Raw genomic sequence first — 24,023 nt, 5'->3', positions numbered from 1 at the left:
CGGTTTCGGCTCAGTACAGGTAGGTCCATCATTGATGAGTTTCATTACAGTTTCCTTATTACACTTGCTTTTCATCTCCTCTTCAAGTGATGCAACTCTTAATTCAAACCCTGCAGTTATAGCCTTGCATTTTCCCTCTATCTCCCTCTCGGTAAGTATACCTTTCTTGACACTTACTTTGCAGTCTTTACAGAACCACATTGAATCTGAGACTTGTAAAATCGCATACTCCCGTTCCGTTTTCTTTAGGCATTGGATGCAATATTGAGACATGCATCGCTCGCATTCAAGTAGTTTGGCTTCATCCTCCGTGAACTCCACTTCACATACAACACATTTCCATGCGTCATCCTCTGCATCACTACCCATAGGGGATTGGAAATTGTTTGACTGGCTTGTAGCAACATCTTGTGGTTGTACATCGGCAGTTGTAGTCAATTTCCCGGCTGATTTTGGGCGAGAAGGCCTACCGCGGCCTTTTTTCTCGACGTTGCTAGGGACGCCGGCATTGTTCTTCGTACGACCGGAAGACATTGTTCCGGTCTCTATGTAGAGAATTGCTTTTGTCAGCGATGTTTAGATAGTATCTTCCAAGTTCGATTAGAACTAGTTGCAGAGTGCCATCATCGGCTTTCTGATACTCTTTTTATGGCCTGTATCGGTTAAATAACCCGATATTCGCTGAAAAAACGCTAACCTCTTTTGTTGTCCTTCTGTGGTGTAGGGGAGATAACTCTAGTCTAGAGCATGGTAATGTTTATCAACAAGAAGATGGTTCGAAACATATGTGGAATATTGCGTAACAATGCGTAAATAAGATCATGATCAACGTGTGATTAACGTATTAAAAATGATCGGAATAGTTTTAGTTCACCTGGTCCTAAGGGGAAACAGGGGCAAATCCTCTAAATCGCTACTAGTTGTGAACGACTGAATGCATTCTGGCCAAATTTGGTCTGGAGGATTATTGGGCAATGGAGATATAATATTGTATAAATGGAGGACATGGCTCTCTTGGGGCTAGAAAGGCTCTCCAAGGTTCACAACAAAAAATAAAGAAATAAATCTAATACTTCATTCAAAATAGCGCTGTTTTGTTGTTCAGTGTAATTTAGATCTTAGTTCGAGGCCCTGTTAAACCACGAGTCGTAAAGTTGTCTTCCTTCGTCATTTGTGTTACTATATATATCAAATAATTAGCCCGATGTATCATATGCACTATGTGTTGGTGATCCGAGGGTTAAGCTTTGAATTTCCTGTCGTAGTTGTACTGTGATGAATATTTATAATATGTGTTCAATACGCATCCATGTATGTAAATACATTGCGATCCATGTATTCATATAATCTTTTATTACATAATGCGATTGATTTTCCCTAGCTATAAACATAAGCTAAATTTTGAACAGCTGAAATGACTATTGCATGGTAACGTGCGAACTTTTGAACACCTGTGACGTTTCGGAATTTCGTCCTACCCTTTCAAGCGACTAAGTCACTCAGATATCAACACTGCCGATGACAGTCATGGTGACTTCTACGCTTACAGAAAAGTTGAGATGTCAGTGATTCTAAGTGTGTTTTAGTGATTATGTAATAAAACAAGTATATCATGGGTGTCTGCGCAATAGTCCAGTATATTTGACCCTCGCTAAAGGTAATCGACCGATGTTCTATTGTACTCGGCTTTCGGCCTCGTACCTCGTGTCAAATATTCTGGACTATTGCACAGAGACCCATGTTATATTTGTATAATAGACGACTTCCACTAGTAGGGTATCGGGCCGACCATCACTGCGCCATTGATACGTTCTTTTTTAAAGCAGCGGTATAAGCTGCGTGTATTTCTGGCTAGGCGATTGGGTGCCGTAGATCGTAGAGTTTGAGGCCCGGTCAGGGCACGAGTCATAAAGTTGTCTTCCTTCGTCAGTTGTGTTACTATGTTATATATATATATTAAAACCCCTCTGTAGTTCAGTTAAAAGTTACATCAAGGACGACTTTGATTTTCTTCAACATCTTCCTAAGCATGTGAAGCCTAAATCCAAACTTGTATCATTTGATGTCGTTAGTTTATATACAAATATACCGCATGAGATTGGATTAGAAGCTATAGACTATTGGTTAAAGAAATGCCCGAATAAGATAGATCAACGTTTTAGCAGGAAGTTTATTCTTGATGCTATGGATATTGTTCTTAAAAGAAACGTATTTTGCTTTAATGACATATTTTACCACCAGAAAAAAGGTACAGCGATGGGTACGAAAGTCGCACCTACGTACGCCACGCTAGTATTGTGATTTCTAGAAGAGAAATTGTACGATCTTGTTGAGACGAAACATGGTAGTGATTACCGTAGCTTGATTGAAAAGCAATTTAAACGTGTTCTTGATGATTGTTTCATCATATGGCCAGACGAATTAAATGTTGATGAATTTTGCAATGTTCTTAATTCTTTGCATCCTTCTATCTGTTACACAATGGAAGCAAATGAAAATACATTGCCTTTTCTTGATGTACTTGTTATTTTGAAAGACAATATGATTTCTACTGATCTATATGCTAAACCTACAGATTCTCATAATTATTTGAACTTTTATTCCAGTCACTCAAAACATATAAAGGTTAATATTCCTTTTAATTTGGCCCCACGTATCGCTACCATAGTCAGCGATAAAAATAATGTGGATAAAAGGCTTAAAGAACTTACTATATACCTAAAATCTCAAGGGTATCCTGACCAAATAATTAAAAAAGGCATACATATGGCTATAGAAAAGGGGGCATTTCCATCGCGTACTCGGGTAACGGAGAAAAGTAACCATGTTACTCCTTTCATTTCAACTTTTAATCCTCGCAATTATAACATGTTCCCCATTATCCGAAGTAAATGTGACGAAATTAAAAGAAGTAATGAACAGATGAAAAATGTTCTGAATCGTTGTGTTCTAACTAATAGTAAAAGACAACCTAAAAATCTAAAGAGAATTTTAACTAGATCACGTTTCGGAAATCATAACTTATCTAATGCTTGCGTGTCAAAATGTAATACACCACGTTGTGGGACTTGTAGCAATATTATACAAGGAAGTGAAATTGAGTTAAGAGAAGGCTTTATTTTCAAGGTTAAAAAGAATATGAATTGTAAATCAAGCAATGTCATTTATGCTTTAATTTGTAGTAACTGTTCGGATTTTTACATTGGCCAAACTGGTACAGAGTTAAGAACTAGAATGACAGTACATAGGCAACAAATACGCACAGACCACTTAAGATTTCTACCGGTTAGTAAACATATACATCAATGTTCAAATGGTGAGTTTAAAATTTTTCCTATTTATCAAATGAGTAATGCGGATGTAATCAAACGCGAAGCAAAGGAATCTGAATTAATCAAACTTCTCAAACCCAGTTTGAACAGTACAACAAATATGTAACATATCGAGTAATATCAAAGTATCAACACATACATACATATATATATATATACATACATGTATCATACTTACTTAAGCATAATCTGTGCATATTTGATCTATGTATTTTTTTCATTTTCTAGTATGTTATTGCACAATCATGTAATACAGTTTATAATTACAATATATATGAATTATTTCCTAAATTTAGTTGTAACCTCGCTAGCACATATGGTAAGGTACATCGTCTTTTGATTCCGATATAACCTCTATTGTGGGTTCGAACCCCGCCGATTGTATATAATATATACATATTTTTTTAAATACATTTTTTTTATTATCATCAAATCTTTAAATCTCCACTTCATTGTTATGTCCCTTAGAATGTATAGTGACGTCATACATTTATGACGTCACGTCGACAATTTTAAAAAATAAAACATTCTGAAGAGTCACCTAGACGTGACGAAAGCGCTAGCTGCTGTGTCGTGTTTTTTATTCTTTTTAAATATATATATATATATATAATTAAAAGTAAATAATGTCCTTGTGATGGATATACATAGTAATAATAATAACAAACACAAACCTGAAAATCACAAGCGCTTTCACATGCTTTGAGAGCAAGCTCTTCAGGTATTATTACTATATATATATATATGTGGGGCAAAGAAGTAATTCAAACAGTGTGGACAATGAGGCTTGTTAAATTTTCGAGGCAATCCGCCCCTTCTTTGCCCCATATAATCATTACAAGTAATTCGTATCCTCCATACATTTATGTGAGGATCCAGTGTTATCTGGATTATACTGGTTATATTACTTCTTTGACCCATATATATATATATATATATTCAACGTCAGCAGAAATATAAATCAAATGAATATTTGTTGCTAAAAAGATAGATTATACTAAAATATCGATAATCTGTTACATTCTCGACATATTCTTCTCAACAAAAATTGCAAGTAACAAGCATTTAACTTAATAAATCACCATGGCCCAGTTGTTCAAAAGATGATTAGCCTAATCGCATTTTAACAACATTTTTCAAATCCTGATAAAATAATTTCTGGTAGAACTAGCTTGTCAAAACTTCATAAAATTCTGTAATTCTCTTCCAACTGCCATAATTTAAAGATGATATACTCACAGGTTTTGCATCAAATGAGAAATGAAATTTTCACTAATCAAGTGATTAAAAGCTTATCACCTTTTGAACAGCTGGGCCCAGATATATGCATGTACAATCATACAGATAGGTTTCCAGTATACAGAACATGTAGATTAAAGTCTTCGGGCTACTTTATTCCGCGAGATTTATAAATACATATTTATAGTATACGGTGTACACCGTTAACAATCGGAATCAATATAACTACATGGTCAGACATGCATGTACGTACTGAACCATACATTTGCATCAAATGACCAAGAATTGAAATGTGGGAATGATATGTCAGAAATATTGAACTACATGAGAAAATCGATTTTTAATGATAACCGTTATTCGAATAAAAATTGATATCACAGGGCAGACCTTGATAAACTATAGATTTACAACTTAATTAATCTACAGATGTCCAACAGCGTCGGGATATAAATAGATTCCGTAGAAGTCTACCAGAAAATGGACAAAACGAAAATTTCTTTATAGCATTCCATCAGGACCATAACCTTTCAAACAGTCATCAGTTTAAAATCCAAAATGAAAAACAAAATAAGTTGCCCCTGATGTAAGTACTTGTTCATTGGATAACCCGTTTTATTTACAGATGACATCAAGAGACAGACGATATATTACATGTAGCACCTTTAAAAACAAATCGAAAATCAGATCATGTACTGTAAAAATATTACCCCGGTGAAAGCTGCCAGGTATAACCAAAATATGGTAATAGTTTTGGGCAAGAAGAGCTCTTAAATACTGGAGCCCGCCGGATGTCGTCAGTAGATTCCTGGACCAACGATCTGACAGCATCTTGTTCGCGTCCACTACTCGGAAACACTATACATTAAGGGTCATTTAGTGAGTGCGGGTTTTTAAGAACTGTATTTTTTTAAATTGGAGACCAAGATATTAAAGTACTCAATTCGAACCTGTGGTTGAACTATTATTTAAAAGATCGATAGTTACCGGAGAGTGGCCGTGTTACATTTGTTTCTCTAGACACAATCGTTTTGAGCGGAGATACGCATTCATCGGTGCCAAGGAGCATAAGGTTTTTCGATTCAAGGAATGAATCTCGAATTCAGAACGGCAGGGACGCCGGAATTCATGTTCAAGGAGAGACGTCACTTTTCCCCAACTTCCTAAGACAAAGAATCAAATAGAGAAACAGAATAGAGGAAGAAAGTGTAAATCCCGCGCCAAAAAGAGGAGACTTATTCGAAGCCGGAGGTAATTGTCACAAAGTATTTTATGACATTTGTGTTATGAGACATTGATTTAAAATTTCAATTTTATAAATCAGATGCTTTAACTGAATAATCATTTGCCTTTTCATCTGCAAACTTTTGCCGTTAAGACTTCTACCATACAGCTGTTTCGTCCTGTTAAGACTTGTACCATACAGTTGTTTCGTCCTGTTAAGACTTGTACCATACAGCTGTTTCGTCCTGTTAAGACTTGTACCATACAGTTGTTTCGTCCTGTTAAGTCTTGTACCATACAGCTGTTTCGTCCTGTTAAGACTTGTACCATACAGCTGTTTCGTCCTCTTAAGACTTGTACAATACAGCTGTTTCTTCTTTCAAGGACTCATCAGTGTTTTTTAAAGGCATAAGAGTCCAGATGGGAATGTACAAATGACCCATAACTGTATAATTTTCATAATATTCAATTCCTGATTTCTAAGCAACACTATTATATATCTTTTAGTATTAACAAAACACTATTTTCTCAGTCCAGACGCAAATACAATGAATGGCTTGTTGCGCATTTGCCATATAGGTACCGTTTTTAATTAAATACTCATTTTAAAAGACCTCCTAGCTAATCTAACCATGTTATCATAGAAATTGCGTTGATCAGTCCATTTAAAATGGTACCCGTGTTATTGTCAAGCGTTTTAGCATAATAAATACCAACGATAAGATCAAAAACCCTACATGTAACAATCCAGTCAACCATAACGTCAGTTAAATTGCTATGATTCTACATACCCCTTCACGTATACCACAGTGTAGAAAGGATGATTTATTGGTCATGGTACAGAAATCAAATTATACATTCATTGCCCTGGTACGATAAGAACACAAAGCAAAGATAAAACACCTCCTATTAAAATATAGATGTAAGTGATGAAGATAAGACACCTCCTATTAAAATATAGATGTAAGTGATGAAGATAAGACACCACCTATTAAAAATAGATGTAAGTGATGAAGATAAGACACCTACTATTAGAATATAGATGTAAGTGATGAAGATAAGACACCTATTAAAATATAGATGTAAGTGATGAAGATAAGACACCTCCTATTAAAATATAGATGTAAGTGATGAAGATAAGACACCACCTATTAAAAATAGATGTAAGTGATGAAGATAAGACACTTCACATTAAAATATAGATGTAAGTGATGAAGATAAGACACCTCCTATTAAAATATAGATGTAAGTGATGAAGATAAGACACCACCTATTAGAATATAGATGTAAGTGATGACGATAAGACACCACCTATTAGAATATAGATGTAAGTGATGAAGATAAGACACCTCCTATTAAAATATAGATGTAAGTGATGAAGATAAGACACCTATTAGAATATAGATGTAAGTGATGAAGATAAGACACCACCTATTAGAATATAGATGTAAGTGATGAAGATAAGACACCTCCTATTAGAATATAGATGTAAGTGATGAAGATAAGACACCTATTAGAATATAGATGTAAGTGATGAAGATAAGACACCTACTATTAGAATATAGATGTAAGTGATGAAGATAAGACACCTCCTATAAAATATAGATGTAAGTGATGAAGATAAGACACCTCATATTAGAATATAGATGTAAGTGATGAAGATAAGACACCTCCTATTAAAATATAGATGTAAATGATGACGGACTGTGTCTGGTGTTATGGTTCTACAATATTGTTGTCCCTTACTAACAGGTCTGTTGTTTGGTGTTATTACATCTGGCAGCAATGACAATGATTGTTATATTTAATTTAACAATCATTGTCATTGCTGCCAAGTGTAACAACATTATACAGTGACCCGGTATCCCGCCTGAATACCTGGTATCCCATCTCTGTTCGTTGATCAGTACTTGTTTTCTGTCGAATTAAAACAATAAAAGGGCTGTGCATATATTATACTATTTTATTGCTTACAATAAGAATTAAAACATACAGTGGAAGCCGCTTATTATGATATGCTATTTGCCACAGAAAAAGATCATAATAATCGATATATTATAATAGTCATCAAGCTCGTTTACATCTTGTTTAGTGTGTCATAACAGAAAGTGAGGTCTGCCCTATAATAATGTAATCACTAGCCATAAATTGATGTGGAAATACGGGAAGATATTTATACAAATTGATATATTGATAATTAGAATAGCTTGTTCATCGTTTTTGATTTCAGTGTATCAGCAAGTTTAAAACATATTTTACTTTGTCATCGTAATGATCGATCTGCTCTAGAATTCTACTTTAACTTTCAAAAAAAAAACTTTGAGCTATCGTTATGCTACATCCTACAGAACGATACTGTAATGTAACAGTCAATACGATGAAAAAAAACTTTCATTTTAATTTAATACTAATTGTCTTACAATGTATTTAAGACAACACTTTATTACCGCGGATGCTTTGTTTAGACTATTGTTATGAACTGACTGAGTGGAAGTGAGGTGTGAAAAAATACCTGGAGTAGACAGGTATTCACCTCGGACGATGTAGTTTCAATTCATTTATTACTTTTGGCTTGACAGCCAATCAGTGGTGTACAAAACATATTACATAATATTACATGTTGTACAGAATACAAAGGATAACATATGAAGATGAACATTAACATTATGATATACATATTACATAAGGTACATTATAATATTTAAGATTAATCTATATATCTATTTATCGATACATTTGCAACATAATTAAACACATATTACATCATTCTCTGTTTGTTTGCGTGTATAATGAATATACCTAATCTGTGTAGTTCCTTTATTTTATTTGAATTCAGTAAATTAAAACTTTAATGACCGATGGTTTAAACCAGTAATATTTTTTGATAATTTCTTCCTTATCTCTGAATATTTAGGACATATAAGTACAAAGTGAAATTCATCCTCAACCTCGTTTTGAGTACAGTTTATACAAAGTCTATTTTTCCTATCAATATTTCTACTTCTACCAACTTCTATAGCAAGATTATGTGCAGACAAACGTAACTTAGTTATTGCAATTCTATGTTGTTTATGTAATGACTTGGTTAAATAATATTTTAAAGTGACATTGTCTACTAGATACTTATATAAGTCACACTTACTAGAAATACTTAAAGAATTAAATATGGTCTGCTTAGCCTGATCCTCTAGACGCTGTTTAATCAAAGGTAATAATCTGATGTCGGAAGGAGTATGCCTCACCCATATAAAACCCAATCCAAGTTCAAAAAGTTTCTGTTTTACAAATACTAACCAATTAGATTTCGGATAAACTTTTTCAGTTTCTAGTAACAAAAAACTGTAAACTTCATTCAAGATACAATTATCATGACTTAATAACTTAAACCAATATTTTATCATCCTAAATATGTGCTCGTTTGCCAGTGGCAATCGACCTAATTCAACATAAACCATAGCATTACAGGTAGATTTCTTAACACCAAGTATATTTTTACAAAATTCCAAATGAATCTTTTCTATTACTGTACAATTATACCTCCCCCATATTTCACAAGAATAATTTAAAACACTTCCAACAAATGTATCAAAAAGATTTAACAATGTCTTAATATTTAATTGAAAGCGGTTGCATTTGGACCGTAAAGCAAAAAGTGCTTTTCGACCCTGATCAGCCACATGCTTAACCATATGGGTAAACTTATTATTAAATCTGAACAGGGCACCGAGATAACAAAAATTGTCTACTATATCAATGTTACAGTCATTATATTTCCAGAATTCATTGTCTTTTTTACGGCCACCATTTCTGAAAACAACTATCTTGGTTTTATTCGTATTCACTTCTAGTTTCCATTTATTGGAGTATTCATATAGGTTATCTAAAAGATTTTGAAGACCATCGATTGTTTCAGAGATTAATACTAAATCATCTGCATACAATAGTAGAAATAAACTCAGTTCTCCAAAGTCGTAATTGGTGGCACCGTTTTCAATAAAACTATTTTCAAAATCATTAACAAATAAAGAAAAAAGTAATGGGGACAATATTTCGCCTTGCATCAATCCGACATTGTTTGTGAAATAATTTGAGCATCTGCCGTTAATTAATACACACGACTTTACTAAAGAATAAAGGGACTTAACTGTCTTTAGGAATTTACCTCTGATGCCCAACTTTGATAATTTATACCACAGACTTACCCTATCAACGTAATCAAATGCCTTACGAAAATCAACAGAACAACAATATAATCTCTTTTTTTCTGACAAAGTTTTTGAAATAATTGATTGCAAAGCAAAAATAGCGTCCACAGTACTAACTCCAGGACGTCTGTTAAAATATTTTGTTTTGTTTTATTAAGTATAGAGGTAAAAAGTTTACATAGACAACTTATCAAACTTATGCCTCTAAAGTTATTTGGGTCAGTACAGACACCTTTTTTATGTACAGGTACAATAATTGCAGAGGACCATTCACTTGGGATACATCCTGAATCTAATATATTATTAAATAGTAAATTTAAAACCGGAAGTAAAAACAACTTTCCCTCAATAAAACATTCATTTAACAATCCGTCTGGACCGTGGGATTTTCCTTTTTTTAAGATTAATGATTGATGTTGTTATTTCCTGGAGTGAAATTGGATGATCTGGTTCGTCGAATATGACGTCATCTATCGCATCCTCAACATTACTATTACCAGAATTTGCTACTTGCTTAAAGTGATCAGAAATTTCCCCCATGGACATTTTTGGTTTATTGGGCTTGTTTTTAGCAATGTTTTTAGGTCACCTGAGACAAAGTCTCAAGTGACCTATTCTAATTGCCTTTTGTCCGTCGTCGTGCGTCGTCCGTCGTGCGTCGTCCGTCGTCCGTCGTCCGTCGTGCGTCTGAAACAATTTACATTTTCGACTTCTTCTCCAAAACCCCTAAACCAAATTCGATGACATTTGGCAGGAAGCTTTTATGGCTAAAGGTCAACCAAAATTGTGAATTATATGGTCCCCACCCCCAAGGGGCCTGAGGGGCGGGGCTAAAAAGGGTCAAATTGACTAAAACTTCAAAAATCTTCTTCTCTACTCTCAGATATGGTGGAATCAAACACTCTTCATAGATGGAAGGGTCTTAAGGTACTTTACCAAAATTGTGAATTTCATGACCCAGGGGTTTCACATTTGCCCCTGGGGAGGGGGTAAACTTTACTATAGTTTATATAGGGAAATCACATTTTTGACTATAATTTGTTGGATTTCTATTGGAATTCATTCAAACTTGGTTAACATTATCATCATGGGAAAACAGATTGATGGTATACACATGTTGGCCCTGACTGACCCCCAGGGGCTGATGGGCGGGGCTAAAAAGGGTCAAATTGACTAAGCTTCAAAAATCTTCTTCTCTACTCTCAGATATGGTGCAATCAAACACTCTTCATAAACTGAAGGGTCTTAAGGTGCTTTACCAAAATTGTGAATTTCATGACCTTAGGGGTCTCATGTTTGCCCCTGGGGAGGGGGTAAACTTTACTAAAGTTTATATAGGGAAATCACATTTTTGACTATTGTTTGTTGGATTTCTATTGGAATTCATTCTAACTTGATTAACATTATCAGCTTGTGATTGCAGTTTGATGGTATACACATGTTGGCACTGACTGACCCCCAGGGGCTGATGGGTGGGGCTAAAAAGGGTCAAATTGACTAAAACTTCAAAAATCTTCTTCTCTACTCTCAGATATGGTGGAATCAAACACTCTTCATAGATGGAAGAGTCTTAAGGTGCTTTGCCAAAATTGTGAATTTCCTGACCCTGGGGTCTCATGTTTGCCCTGGGGAGGGGGTAAATTTTACTATAGTTTATACAGGGAAATCTCATTTTTGACTATTATTTGTTTGATTTCTATTGGAATTCATTCTAATTTGGTTAGCATTTTCAGCTTGGGTTTGTGGATGGCAGTTTGATGGTATGCACATGTTGGTCCTGACTGACCCCCAAGGACTGATGGGCGGGGCTAAAACGGGTCAAATTGACTGAAATTTGAAAATCTTCTTTTCAAGACCCAATTAAGATAGAATCAAATACTCTTCATAGGTGGAAGGGTCTTATGGTGCTTTACTAATGTTATGAATTTCATGACCCTGGGGTCACAAGTTTGCCGCTGGGGAGGGGATAAATTTTACTATAGTTTATATAGGGAAATCACATTTTTGACTATTATTTGTTTGATTTCTATTGGAATTCATTCTAACTTTGTTAACATTATCAACATTGGATGACAGCTTAATGGTATACACCTGTTGGCCCTGACTGACCCCTAGGGGCTGATGGGCGGGCTCAAAAGGGTCAATTAGATTAACTGAAATACTTCAAATCTCAGGTGACCGTTAAGGCCCATGGGCCTCTTGTTATTAAAACATTTTGGATTGTATTTCCGTAAAAACTCCAGCCTGTCGCCCTCGTAATTTAAATATTGTCTTTTTAAACTAGATTCCAATAATTTATATTATCTTTTTCTAAGGGTTAGTTCTGTATGGGTTCTTTCATTTTTGGTATTATTAAAATCATTTGATGCTTTCAAGTATAGTTTACGGAATTTTCGAACTTCATCGTTAAACCATGGTTTATCATCCATGGTCTTATCTTTTAAAATATGTACATCAATTGGAGTTTTTTCGGATATATCATCTACAACAACCTTTCGGAAAAATGGATCCATCAGATTCTGTAATTCTTTGGTAAAATTTTCTGTACAGGTATCAATTGATTCCTGATTTACTTCTCCTGCGATTTTCACATTATCCTTTAATTTATCAGAGTTGATATTCAAAGATTCAATAAATTGATGCTTAAAATCATCATTCCATACATACTTAATATTAATTTTCCCATTACATTTATCATCGTAAGAAGTTGCCTCTTTGCGTAAATGTTTAACAAAAAGTTCTACATGTAACGGGGCGTGGTCAAAAAAACTACCAACATTAACCTTTTTGACCAAATCAAATAGAGTGAAAGGCATTAACATATAATCTATTACACTCATTCCATTTGTACCACAAAAAGTAAAGTCACTAGAAGCAGACCCAACAGTATCTCTGCCATTTCTGATACGAATGCCAGTAGATTTACACAAATTTATCAACCTATTACCAAAAACGTTTATACCAGGATCTGGATTGACCCTAACAGACAGATTTTCATCAGCATCATCACCATAGTATTGAACAATAGACTCAATATGATTTCTCACATTTTCTTGAATGGTGTCGTATAAGATAAAATCATCAGTCGTACGTGTACGGCTATTAAAATCACCAATCAACATAACACTTTTGGTATCTGAAAATTCTAGTACTAATGATTCTAACTCCTGGAAAATATCACAGTTATACTGTACATACTATTGTGACGAGCATGGAGGGATATATGTAAAAATAATAGTAATGTCTTTATCTTGAGCTATTAATCGGCTATCGATAGTGACCGGTATTAACGTGTCAAACAAAGGATTTCCAACCGATACATATTTAGATATCCGATCACTTATCAATAGTACATTACCGCCACCTTGGGTACAACGAGTTAATTTTCTAAGTATGAAAACCCAACTAAAACCGTCAATGGTTACAGAATAATCATTGGAGATCCAATATTCGGATAAAAATACAATATCATACGACAAAATGTCACTTTTAAAATTTGGTTCATTTAGCTTCTTGTCTAAACCACCATTTATGTTCCATGATAATATTTTCAAGTCACTATTGGGAACAGACTGTCTCTGTGACTCCTCCCGACCTCCCTATCTGGGAGTGGAAGATTTACGCCCCCTCTTATTGTCGGGGCGACTAGTTGTCGGAGTGGCCTCCAGCGCGTCGCGGTATGAACGACCATGATGATCAGGCGCGGTTCCGGCATTCCTACCAGCATTTCGTTCGCGATTGCCTTTTTCCGCGGTATCACCAGTTTGTCCAGTTGTATAAAGTTTACCGTCAATATAAAGTTTGTCGCGAACTAAACGAGTGTTCTGTCCATTAGCCTTGGCTTGTTTCCTCACGGGATACAGGTTGCGACGCACGTTTTCAATTTCAGCAGGGAACTGTTCATTTATGCTAAAAGAAGAACCTCGTAAATTGTAAGCCTGGCCAAGAACGTACTCCAACTCTTTGTGATAAAGAAAACGTGCAACTATTGGTCGTGGTTTACCATTCCTGGATCGACCAAACCGATGTACGTTCCCGAATTCGACGTGGAAGTCGACACCCAGTTCAGCACGTACAAAATTACGTAATAATGCTTCCGTATTCTCATCTTTCTGATCACCATGCAATCCATCAAATATGAGATTGTTCTTCATCGAACGACAACGAATATCTAGAATCTCTTCGTTCATGGCGTCATTTTCTTTTCTCATACTTTCAACACTATTTCTTAATATAGATAGATCGGTTTCGGTGTTCTTCTTAAAATAACTCACAGAGGTTTTGATAATTTTAATTTCACAACTCACAGTGTCATACTTGTCACTAAGGTATTTGGTGCTTTCCTCTATGTCACGAGATTGGGAACCAATATTGTAATGATCGTGTATTTGTTGCACGTGTATTGTATATATTAACCTGTATTTGTATTGAGTGCGTACTGTCTGTGTTGTAACATGTAAAGGATTGCGACTTATTATGTGGGCTCGGGGCTGTATATACCCGCGCACGTTAGTCGGGAGTCTCTTAGACACCTGTAGCTGCGACGACCGGACAACAGGTGAGAGCACACGACATCTATAAATAGCACTCGGTGTAGTGAGGTGGCCGGTGGACTGTGACGGGTGAGGTGCTGGCTGGGGCGTAAGGTAGGCGGGCACGGGTTGTCGCCAGGTACGCCGGGCGTACGGACTGACGCCGGGGAGCGCCAAGGAACGTCGGGCCGACGGTCGGACATCCACACGCCACCGAGTGTGCCAATTACCATGTATTAACTTCATGTTACGCCGGCGCGGAATATGTATCACCGGGTGCCCACATAATGCTCGCATTTCTCTCTGTTGATGTCTCATATAACCAATGTCTGGGAATAAATGTCACCAAATCGCAGTAGTTGTTTGGTTGTTTTATACACTAGCGGCTTAGTAGCACCAACGACGATCTTACGCAGGAACCATGGAGAGTAGGACAACGGTGAACCAAGCAGGTTAAACCGTTACAAAATTGGTGGCAGCGGTATACTGCGTAAACATGGCGTCAAAACTGGAAGAATTGTATATAACAATATAAAAGCTGCAGGCGGAGATTGACCATATGAATATGACGGACATAAGCAATCCGGCGCGGGAGCAAGAGGCGTCACCGGCGTTACAACTATCGCCGGCACAACTACCGTGTCCATCACGCCAGGCGTCTATAGCATTGCAGGGATCGCCCGCGCATAGGGTGTCTCCGGCACAACCGACACCTATGAGTCAACAACAAAAGGAGTTTGATCCTTATGGTGGAGCAAGGCCAAAGACACAGCCAGGGTATCGTAAATGTAAACTAGAGAAAATTGGAATACCCGACACCGGAAGCCATGTACACAGGGGGTGTATTGGAAGGTTTAGCGCCGAGACGTGAGATGGCGCCAGCGGGCGTTAGACAACGCCGAAATATATCACTCATGGATTCGCGGTTGAGGACTGAGCAGCAGAGAGGCCGAACAGGGCAACAAGGAGACAATTTCATTGAAGAAAAATTGTTGACTAGTACGCCCGGTGATGAAACTGATACTACAATGGCGTTGGGAATAAATCGACAGTGGCGTAATAAGGAACGTCAGCATGAGAATGCTGGAAGACCAGACGTCCCTGATGTGGATACAAGACAAATCTTGCCGTTGAAGCAACCCCAATCAAGCACGAAAGTTAAGCCAGCAACATATGACGGATTAACATCCTGGATTGATTACAGGACACATTTTGAAATGTGCGCTTCTTTAAATAATTGGTCCTACAGTGAGAAGGGTATGCATCTCGCAGAAAATTTAAGGGGGTAGGCGCAAGGCGTATTAGGTAATCTTCCGGCTTATGAGAAGACTGATTTCGGTATATTGACAGCCGCGCTGCAGCAACGATTTTCCCCAGCTAACCAGACGGAATTGTATTGCTCACAGTTAAAGAGTCGCTGTTTAAAGCCCGGTGAAAGTTTGCCAGAACTAGGGCAGGGAATTTTAAGATTAACACAACTAGCGTATCCAGGCGCCGCGCCAGAGTTATGGGAGGTTCTTGCGAAAGATTCTTTCATAGATGCGCTGACTAGTTCGGATATACGCCTACGCGTGCAACAAATTCAACCTAGTACTCTTAATGACGCGGTGAGAACAGCTGTAGAATTGGAGGCGTTCGAGAAAGCGGAAAGGTGCAGGTCCGATTTCAGAGGTTACGCCAGAACTGCGGAAGCAGTAAGTGAATTGCCAATTCGGGACGATACCGTCAACGCACTCAAAGACTTGCATACAATGATGTTCGACATGAAATCGGAGATAGACAAACTCAAGGAATCAAGAACTAGAAGGAGCCGACCAAGGGACAATAAATGCTTTAAATGTGGCGAGGAAGGACATTTCCGACGCAACTGTCCAGAAAACAGCCCGACACATTCGAATATGGGGACAGGATATGAACAAGTAGAGGTTGGCGTTTATATCTCGGCAACAATAAACGGGGCTGATGCGGAGTTGCTTGTTGACACTGGTGCAACAGTAACGTTATTGTCGATCGGTTTATTTCATAGCATTTCGCCGGCGAATCGACCGAAACTAGAGCTTATCAAGAAGGACGTCATAGCTGCTAATGGCGAGGCCATTCGCTCACTTGGCAAGGCTGAGTTTACGTTGTCCGTGGGCAGGAGAACTTTATAGTTCAGGGCTATGGTCGCTGATATTACGACTGGTGGCATTTTTGGGCTTGACTTTTTGTATCAACAAAACTGTCACATAGACTTGAATAAGAAAGAACTTACCATGGGGGACGAGGTAATACCCTGTCGGTTGACAGGGCGGTTTGGATGTTCTCGAGTTCATGTTAGGGAGACAATCACAATTCCTCCACGCAGTGAGGTAGTCATTCCTGCAGAAGAAGCTGGTCACGGATTTGGATTGGTAGAACCTCGCTCAGGGAAGGGGAAAACTGGGAATGCTATTGTAGGGCGAACACTTGCACTGGCAGCAGATGCGGTACCAGTCAGATTACTGAATCCAGCGGACGAGGCACAGGTTTTGTACAAAGGTACGACGATCGGTCAATTTGAGCTTGTTACTGATGTGGTAAGACATGCTATTACGACAAGTGAATCATGCGAGGTCCCAGAACACCTGGAGAAACTTTATCAAGATACCACCAGCAGGCTGAGCAAAGAAAAGAGTAAGGCAGTACACATTTATTGGGCAAATTTGGCGATTTGTTCTCCATGAACGATCAGGACTTAGGTCAGACTGGAGTTGTGAAACACACGATCGACACGGGAGACAAGAAGCCGATTAAACAGCCGCCGCGGCGATTGCCTCATCATTCGCTTCAGGAAGCTGACAAGCACGTGGAAGAAATGCTGAAAAGGGGGATAATTGAACCATCATCCAGTCCATGGGCATCGGGAATCGTCCTAGTACGCAAGAAGGATGGTAGTCTACGCTTCTGCATTGACTACCGGCAATTGAATAACGCCACCATCAAGGATGCGTATCCATTGCCACGTATCGACGAATCTTTGGACAAACTTGGCGGGGCAAAATGGTTTTCAACATTAGACCTTTCCTCTGGATACTGGCAGATTGCAATGGGTCCGGCTGATAAATCCAAGACGGCGTTTGTTACTCGAAAAGGTCTGTTCCAGTTCAATGTTTTACCCTTTGGTCTGTGCAACGCGCCGGCGACATTTGAGCGTCTTATGGAGACCGTGCTATCGGGACTCCAATGGGAAGTATGCTAAATCTACCTCGATGACATTATTGTCCATGGCCGTACTTTCGAGGAGTGTCTGAAGAACCTAGACAGTGTCTTTGGGCGGTTAGCGGAAGCGGGTCTGAAGCTGAAACCCGGAAAGTGTACCCTCTTCGCTAAAGAAGTATCATTCTTGGGACACATTATCACTGAAGATGGAGTTGCCACTGATCCCGAGAAGACAAAAGCAGTACAAGAATGGCCGATACCTCAAAATGTCGCCGAAGTCAGATCATTTTTGGGTTTGTGTGGGTATTACCGGAAATTTATACAAAATTTCTCGCGGATAGCACAACCTCTTAACAAGCTTACTGCAAAAGAACAGCCATATGTATGGACACCACATTGCCAGACAGCATTCGATCAGCTGAAGACAAAGCTAACATCAGCACCGATATTGGCACATCCAAATTTTGACCTACCATTCATTTTGGATACTGACGCATGCGACGTGAGCATCGGCGCTGTGCTTTCACAAGTAAAGGACGGCAAAGAACGGGCAATATTTTATGGAAATAGAACGCTTTCGAAATCCGAACAGTGTTATTGCGTGACAAAGATGGAACTTCTAGCTGTCGTATACTTTGTACATTATTTCCGGCACTATCTTACAGGGAAACGCTTCCTTATCCGGACAGACCATAGTGCACTGCGATGGCTGATGCAGAAGAAGGACGCGGAAGTGTAAACCACACAATGGATTGAGACATTGTTAACGTATGAATTTGAAATTCAGCATCGGCCAGGGAAAGATCACGGAAACGCAGATGGATTGAGTAGAGTTCCGTGTGATCACTGTGTCGAAAAGAATTCCGACAAAACTAGATGGAGTCATGTTCGTGTCGCAAACACGGAGGTTGATTCACAGTTGCCTATTAAAGAAGCCCAGCAACAAGATGAAACAGTAAGGCAACTGGGCGAGTGGATCCGACAGGGCAAGCGTCCTGATTGCAAAGAGGCGAATTCTAGCGGATGTGAGCTAAAATCTCTCTGGGCACAATTTGAGCGGTTCCAGTTTGGGGATGGAGTCATTGTCAGGAAATGGAACGATTCAACGAAAAGGAAAGAGTCATGGCAAGTTCTGTTGCCTAGGAAAATGCGAGTCACGGTATTGACTCAAACACACGACAGCCGCACTGGGGGACATCTGGGCATTCGGAAATGCTTAAAGAAAGTACGTCAACACTACTATTGGCCTGGTCTGCAGAAAGATGTGCGCCAATGGATTATCGGATGCGAGAAGTGTCAGAGAGGGAAGAAAACCGGTAGGGCAATTGAGGCTCCGATGCAAGTTCTGCAGAGCGGAATGCCAATGGAGCGAATCGCCATTGACATAACGGGACCGCTACCGAGAACTGAAAGTGGAAATCAATACATTTTAGTGGTATCTGACTACTTCACTAAGTGGACAGAGGCGTTCGCGATGCCGAATCAGGAAACTGCTACGATCGCTACCATCTTGGTAGAAGAGATAGTAACAAGATTCGGAACGCCATCATCCCTTCATTCAGACCAAGGACGACAGTTTGAGAGTGTTTTGTTTACGGAAATGTGTAGGATGCTCGCAATACAGAAGACGAGAACTACAGCATATCACCCTCAAAGTGATGGAATGGTTGAGCGCTTCAATCGAACACTAAAGGAGATGCTCAGATCATTCGTGAACGGTAACCAGACTGACTGGGATCGCCATATACCATACCTTCTCATGGCGTACAGGTCGTCTGTGCATGAAACAACCAACTGTACACCGAACTTCCTCATGCTGGGTCGAGAGCTATCAATGCCGATAGATATAATGGTGGGAAGAACGCCAGATGAGGAACGGAGAAGTACAAGTCAATGGGTGGAAGACACGCAAACAGCCATGGAGCAGGCGTATAAGTATGTCAGGGTTTTCATGAAATCTGCGATGCTACGCCAGAAGCGATATCACGATACCCGTGCAAGCAGTCAAAACTCAAACCAAAAGACGTTGTCTGGGTATACTTCCCTACTGTTAAGGTCGACACAAGCCCAAAGCTAACTACGTTTTAGCGCGGGCCGTATACCATCACACGCGTTATTTCAGATGTGACGTACGAGGTACAGCCTGTTGCAGGGGGACGGAAACAAGTGGTACATAGTGACCGTATCAAACCACGGAAGGTACGGCACGGCGGTTTCAACGCAGAGGAAGGCAGCATCGTAGAAGATCACCAAGAAGATTACAGCGAAGAGAGCGGTATAGATATTGATAATTTGTGGGCACACGGTGATCATCACAGACCGACGCGTACACGAATGTTACCGCGCCGATTTGAGGAATTTGAAATGAACTAGTCAAACGACAATTTTGGATGGGGGTCTAATGCATCCTTTTGTCTATTTTGCAGAAATGTACTACTCCAGATATTCCTCACGAACGGCGGACTCGTTCCGATGCATGGCGTGTGGGAGGTACCTTGACAGCATGGCGTTGTTACAGCAACACATCGTGGAATGTGAACGAGCGAAGAGAGGACTCGGGATAGAATCATCCGTTAGGGAGGACAGGAGCTGGTGAGACACAGGGGATATCCGCAAAAGAGTCTCCTGTGAGTATTGTGAGCAGACCCTGTCCAGGAAAGGAGATTTGCGGCGCCATATTGAACGGCAGCATCCGTCCAAGGCCCTCGACCTTACCCCGCCTAAGAAACGGCGCTCGTCCTCTTCGACGTCGGCGGTGACAAGTGTAACCACGACTGTCACGCCAGCGGAGGTAGCGAAGGCAGCGAAGACTACACCAGCTACCACAGTCACGGTCACGGCGAACAGTGCAGCTGCTGTTTCTGTGGTGCCGGGAGATGTTGAAGAGGCGGTGGAACTGTCCATCGGGGCAGATCCTGACATTTCCATGAGGGCATTTATTGTGAATGCCAGTGTTATATCACCGTTGCGGCATTCCACACCAGTAAAGCGGGCAGCGGAACCTCAGAAAGTGGTGGAGGAGGCAAAGGATGAGGAGAGCGGAGGGAAGGAGCGACACGTTGATGCCACCGATGTGGCTGTTCAGTGTGACATCATGAAAGTCAAGCGGCATCGCCGGTAGGAAAGCACGATAAGGACAACCACTGGACCAGATGGGGAAACAACGATGACGCGGTCGTGCCACGTTATTGAGTGGGAGGAGTGTGAGTAACGCCAGGACATACACAGTGAAATCGCGGGATGTACTGTACCAGCACGCGGGACGAGCCAATCGCGGGACGCGGGAGTTCTAAAGGACATGTTTTCATTCCTGCTTGGTTGGACGGGACGTCCACCATTAAGGGAGGGGGGTATATCTAAGCGTTATGCATTCATGTTGATTTGTATATCTAAGCGTTATGCATTCATGTTAATTTGTATAGTTCTGTGTATAATTATATTTGTGTATGTATAAGTATAAATGTTTTTCGTATCTATATTAGTTATTGACTATGCCTTGTGAGTGAGTAGGTATGTGTTGTAAGTTGAGAATGATTCTGGGGAGTGAGAACTTTGTGTATTTTTGTATGCTGTACGGAAAAGAGTTAGTAAGAAATGTACTTGAATTGTATGAACATTTTTTGTAATTGTTAACTATTATTTTTGTAATATTTGTCGGGACGACCAACGCTTTTGAGGCGGGGGTAGTGTAATGATCGTGTATTTGTTGCACGTGTATTGTATATATTTACCTGTATTTGTATTGAGTGCGTACTATCTGTGTTGTTACATGTAAAGGATTGCGACGTATTATGTGGGCTCGGGGCTATATATACCCGCGCACGGTAGTCGGGAGTCTCTTAGACATCTGTAGCTGCGACGACCGGACAACAGGTGAGAGCACACGACATCTATAAATAGCACTCGGTGTAGTGAGGTGGCTGGTGGACTGTGACGGGTGAGGTGCTGGCTGGGGCGTAAGGTAGGCGGGCACGGGTTGTCGCCAGGTACGCCGGGCGTACGGACTGACGCCGGGGAGGGCCAGGGAACGTCGGGCCGACGGTCGGACATCCACACGCCACCGAGTGTGCCAATAACCATGTATTAACTTCATGTTACGCCGGCGCGGAATATGTATCACCGGGTGCCCACATAATGCTCGCATTTCTCTCTGTTGATGTCTCAAATAACCAATGTCTGGGAATAAATGTCACCAAATCGCAGTAGTTGTTTGGTTGTTTTATACACTAGCGGCTTAGTAGCACCAACGACGATCTTACGCAGGAACCCTGGAGAGTAGGACAACGGTGAACCAAGCAGGTTAAACCGTTACAATATCATGAATCTTTTTTTCCAACTCAATGTTTTTCACCTTTACATTGCCCAACTCCTGTTCCAATTTATTCACTTTAATAGACAAGGCGGACAGTGTATCCTGTACTTTGTCAACTTTATTGTTCAATCGGGTATCCATTTTAGAGATAAGATCCAATATTGCATCAAGTTTACGGTCAGTTGAGGAGTTACTAAAATCTTCTGAGTATAACACATCATGGGCTCCTCCAACAACATCGGATGTAGGCTTGGCCATAGCTCTATAACACTTATATCAGACTGTCACTGTTACGACGACCAAGGCAACACAGGTAACACTTATACAGGTAAAGCGAGAACCCATCAGAGCGTGACAATTTTCCGCGTAGAGCGAGCCCAGACAAAGGAACTGGTTTTTATGCAATATATATGGATATATATATATATATATATATAGGTCAAAGAAGTAATATGAACAGTATAATCCAGATAACACTGGATCCTCACATGGGGCAAAGAAGTAATTCAAATAGTGTGAACAATAAGGCTTGTTAAATTTTCGAGGCAATCCGCCCCTTTATCAAAACACAAAAAATTACAAATACAATCACATAATATATATAAGAAGTAGGGAAATACAATAAAATACAATAAGAATAATGTTATAGTAACTGGAGAAACACCAATGAACCCTTCGGCAAACGTGGGCCGAAGGCGGATACTAGCGTAACTGCATCATGTTCAACACTTGATAAAGGGGCGGATTGCCTCGAAAATTTAACAAGCCTTATTGTTCACACTGTTTGAATTACTTCTTTGCCCCATATATATATATATAATGGTACGACTGTGTCAAATAAATGTTCATTTCATCGGAAATTTCAGCATCAATCTTAATTTCACTGAAACCTGTCCGTTGCGACGACGTTTCCACAGTGAACTCACACGGACAACTTACCTGAAGTATTACCTAAGGAAACCCAGTCACACAGAGAAAAAATTAATAAACAGGGTAATCCGGACGGAATACCAGGGATACAGGGGTTGGTATCCCGAGGAGAAATCTGGTATCCGAGTGACTACGGAATACCGCCTATTTTTATCTCGTATAAGATCATAACATACACCGTTTTCCTGCAGCATTGTTTACTTGTTTAATTAGATAACAAGACAGCATAACTGCGTATCACACGGACAGCTCACGTCATCCACAGAGCGCTAAAGATTTGGGCGTCATCATTAGATGTCGCCAAACAACAGCAATAATTTATAAACATTACTCTAATGTAATATGGTAATGTCTGTATAAATTGACTTCAGAAAAGCTCCCAAACCAGATTCCGCTGTGTTTACACCTGTACATAGTTTTGCTACCTACCTATCCATGTCAACAGGTCTGGAGACGGGTTCCCCTCTCGGATACCAAATCCCACAGCGAATCCGCAGACTGCCCCTGCGGTAGTCAGAATGAGTATCAAGTTATCCTTCATCCATCGTCCGATGGGAGAGACTTTCCTGTTGGTAGGCATGCTGTTACTGTATCAAGCGCAGGAATCTTACTGTCCAACGAAGCGTTGAGGTTACCGTATGTATATAGCTGTACGTTGGCAACGTTACTACATACGTACAATGCAATTATATTCCTTTTCGATCACATATATATTTCCACAAGGATTTTAATATGACGGTATGTTCAAAACCTCAGTAGACGATGTAAATTCCAATACTAAATTCTACTTCATTTTGAAAGTTACTGAAGTTTGAAGTCTGGGTGATCCGATATTTCCGATAAAAATATACGAGAAAAAATTGTTGATGATAAACAGTCTGTATATTATCTCAGATATCTGCTTCACTCGCTCCACGACGTGTTGCATGTAAATTTAGTTTGTGCAGAAAAATCACGACTTCCGGTCAAAAAAAGAAAACTGCAAGGTACAATATAAAAGAACCGATATGTACAGTGATATCCTGTCGGGAAATAATATGTATTACCCTCTCTCCTTCTCAGTCAGTAACAC

At 39.4% G+C, this 24,023-nt stretch overlaps 1 protein-coding gene across 1 annotated transcript in view; it reads right to left on the bottom strand.

The window, feature by feature from the left end:
* LOC117342709 (excitatory amino acid transporter-like) overlaps nucleotides 1-23,571 on the bottom strand; it is a 37,329-nt gene extending 13,758 nt beyond the window's left edge. The window contains exon 1 of the mRNA XM_033904927.1: nucleotides 23,381-23,571. Coding sequence (XP_033760818.1) covers nucleotides 23,381-23,531 — 151 coding nt within the window. The 5' untranslated portion in view covers nucleotides 23,532-23,571. The remainder of the gene's footprint in view (nucleotides 1-23,380) is intronic.
* Between the last annotated feature and the right edge of the window lie 452 nt (nucleotides 23,572-24,023).

This window comes from Pecten maximus, chromosome 14, assembly GCF_902652985.1.
Source record: "Pecten maximus chromosome 14, xPecMax1.1, whole genome shotgun sequence".
Lineage (NCBI taxonomy): Eukaryota > Metazoa > Mollusca > Bivalvia > Pectinida > Pectinidae > Pecten > Pecten maximus.
Note: the sequence above shows the minus strand (reverse complement) of the source record. Positions and strands in the feature narration are given on the sequence as shown.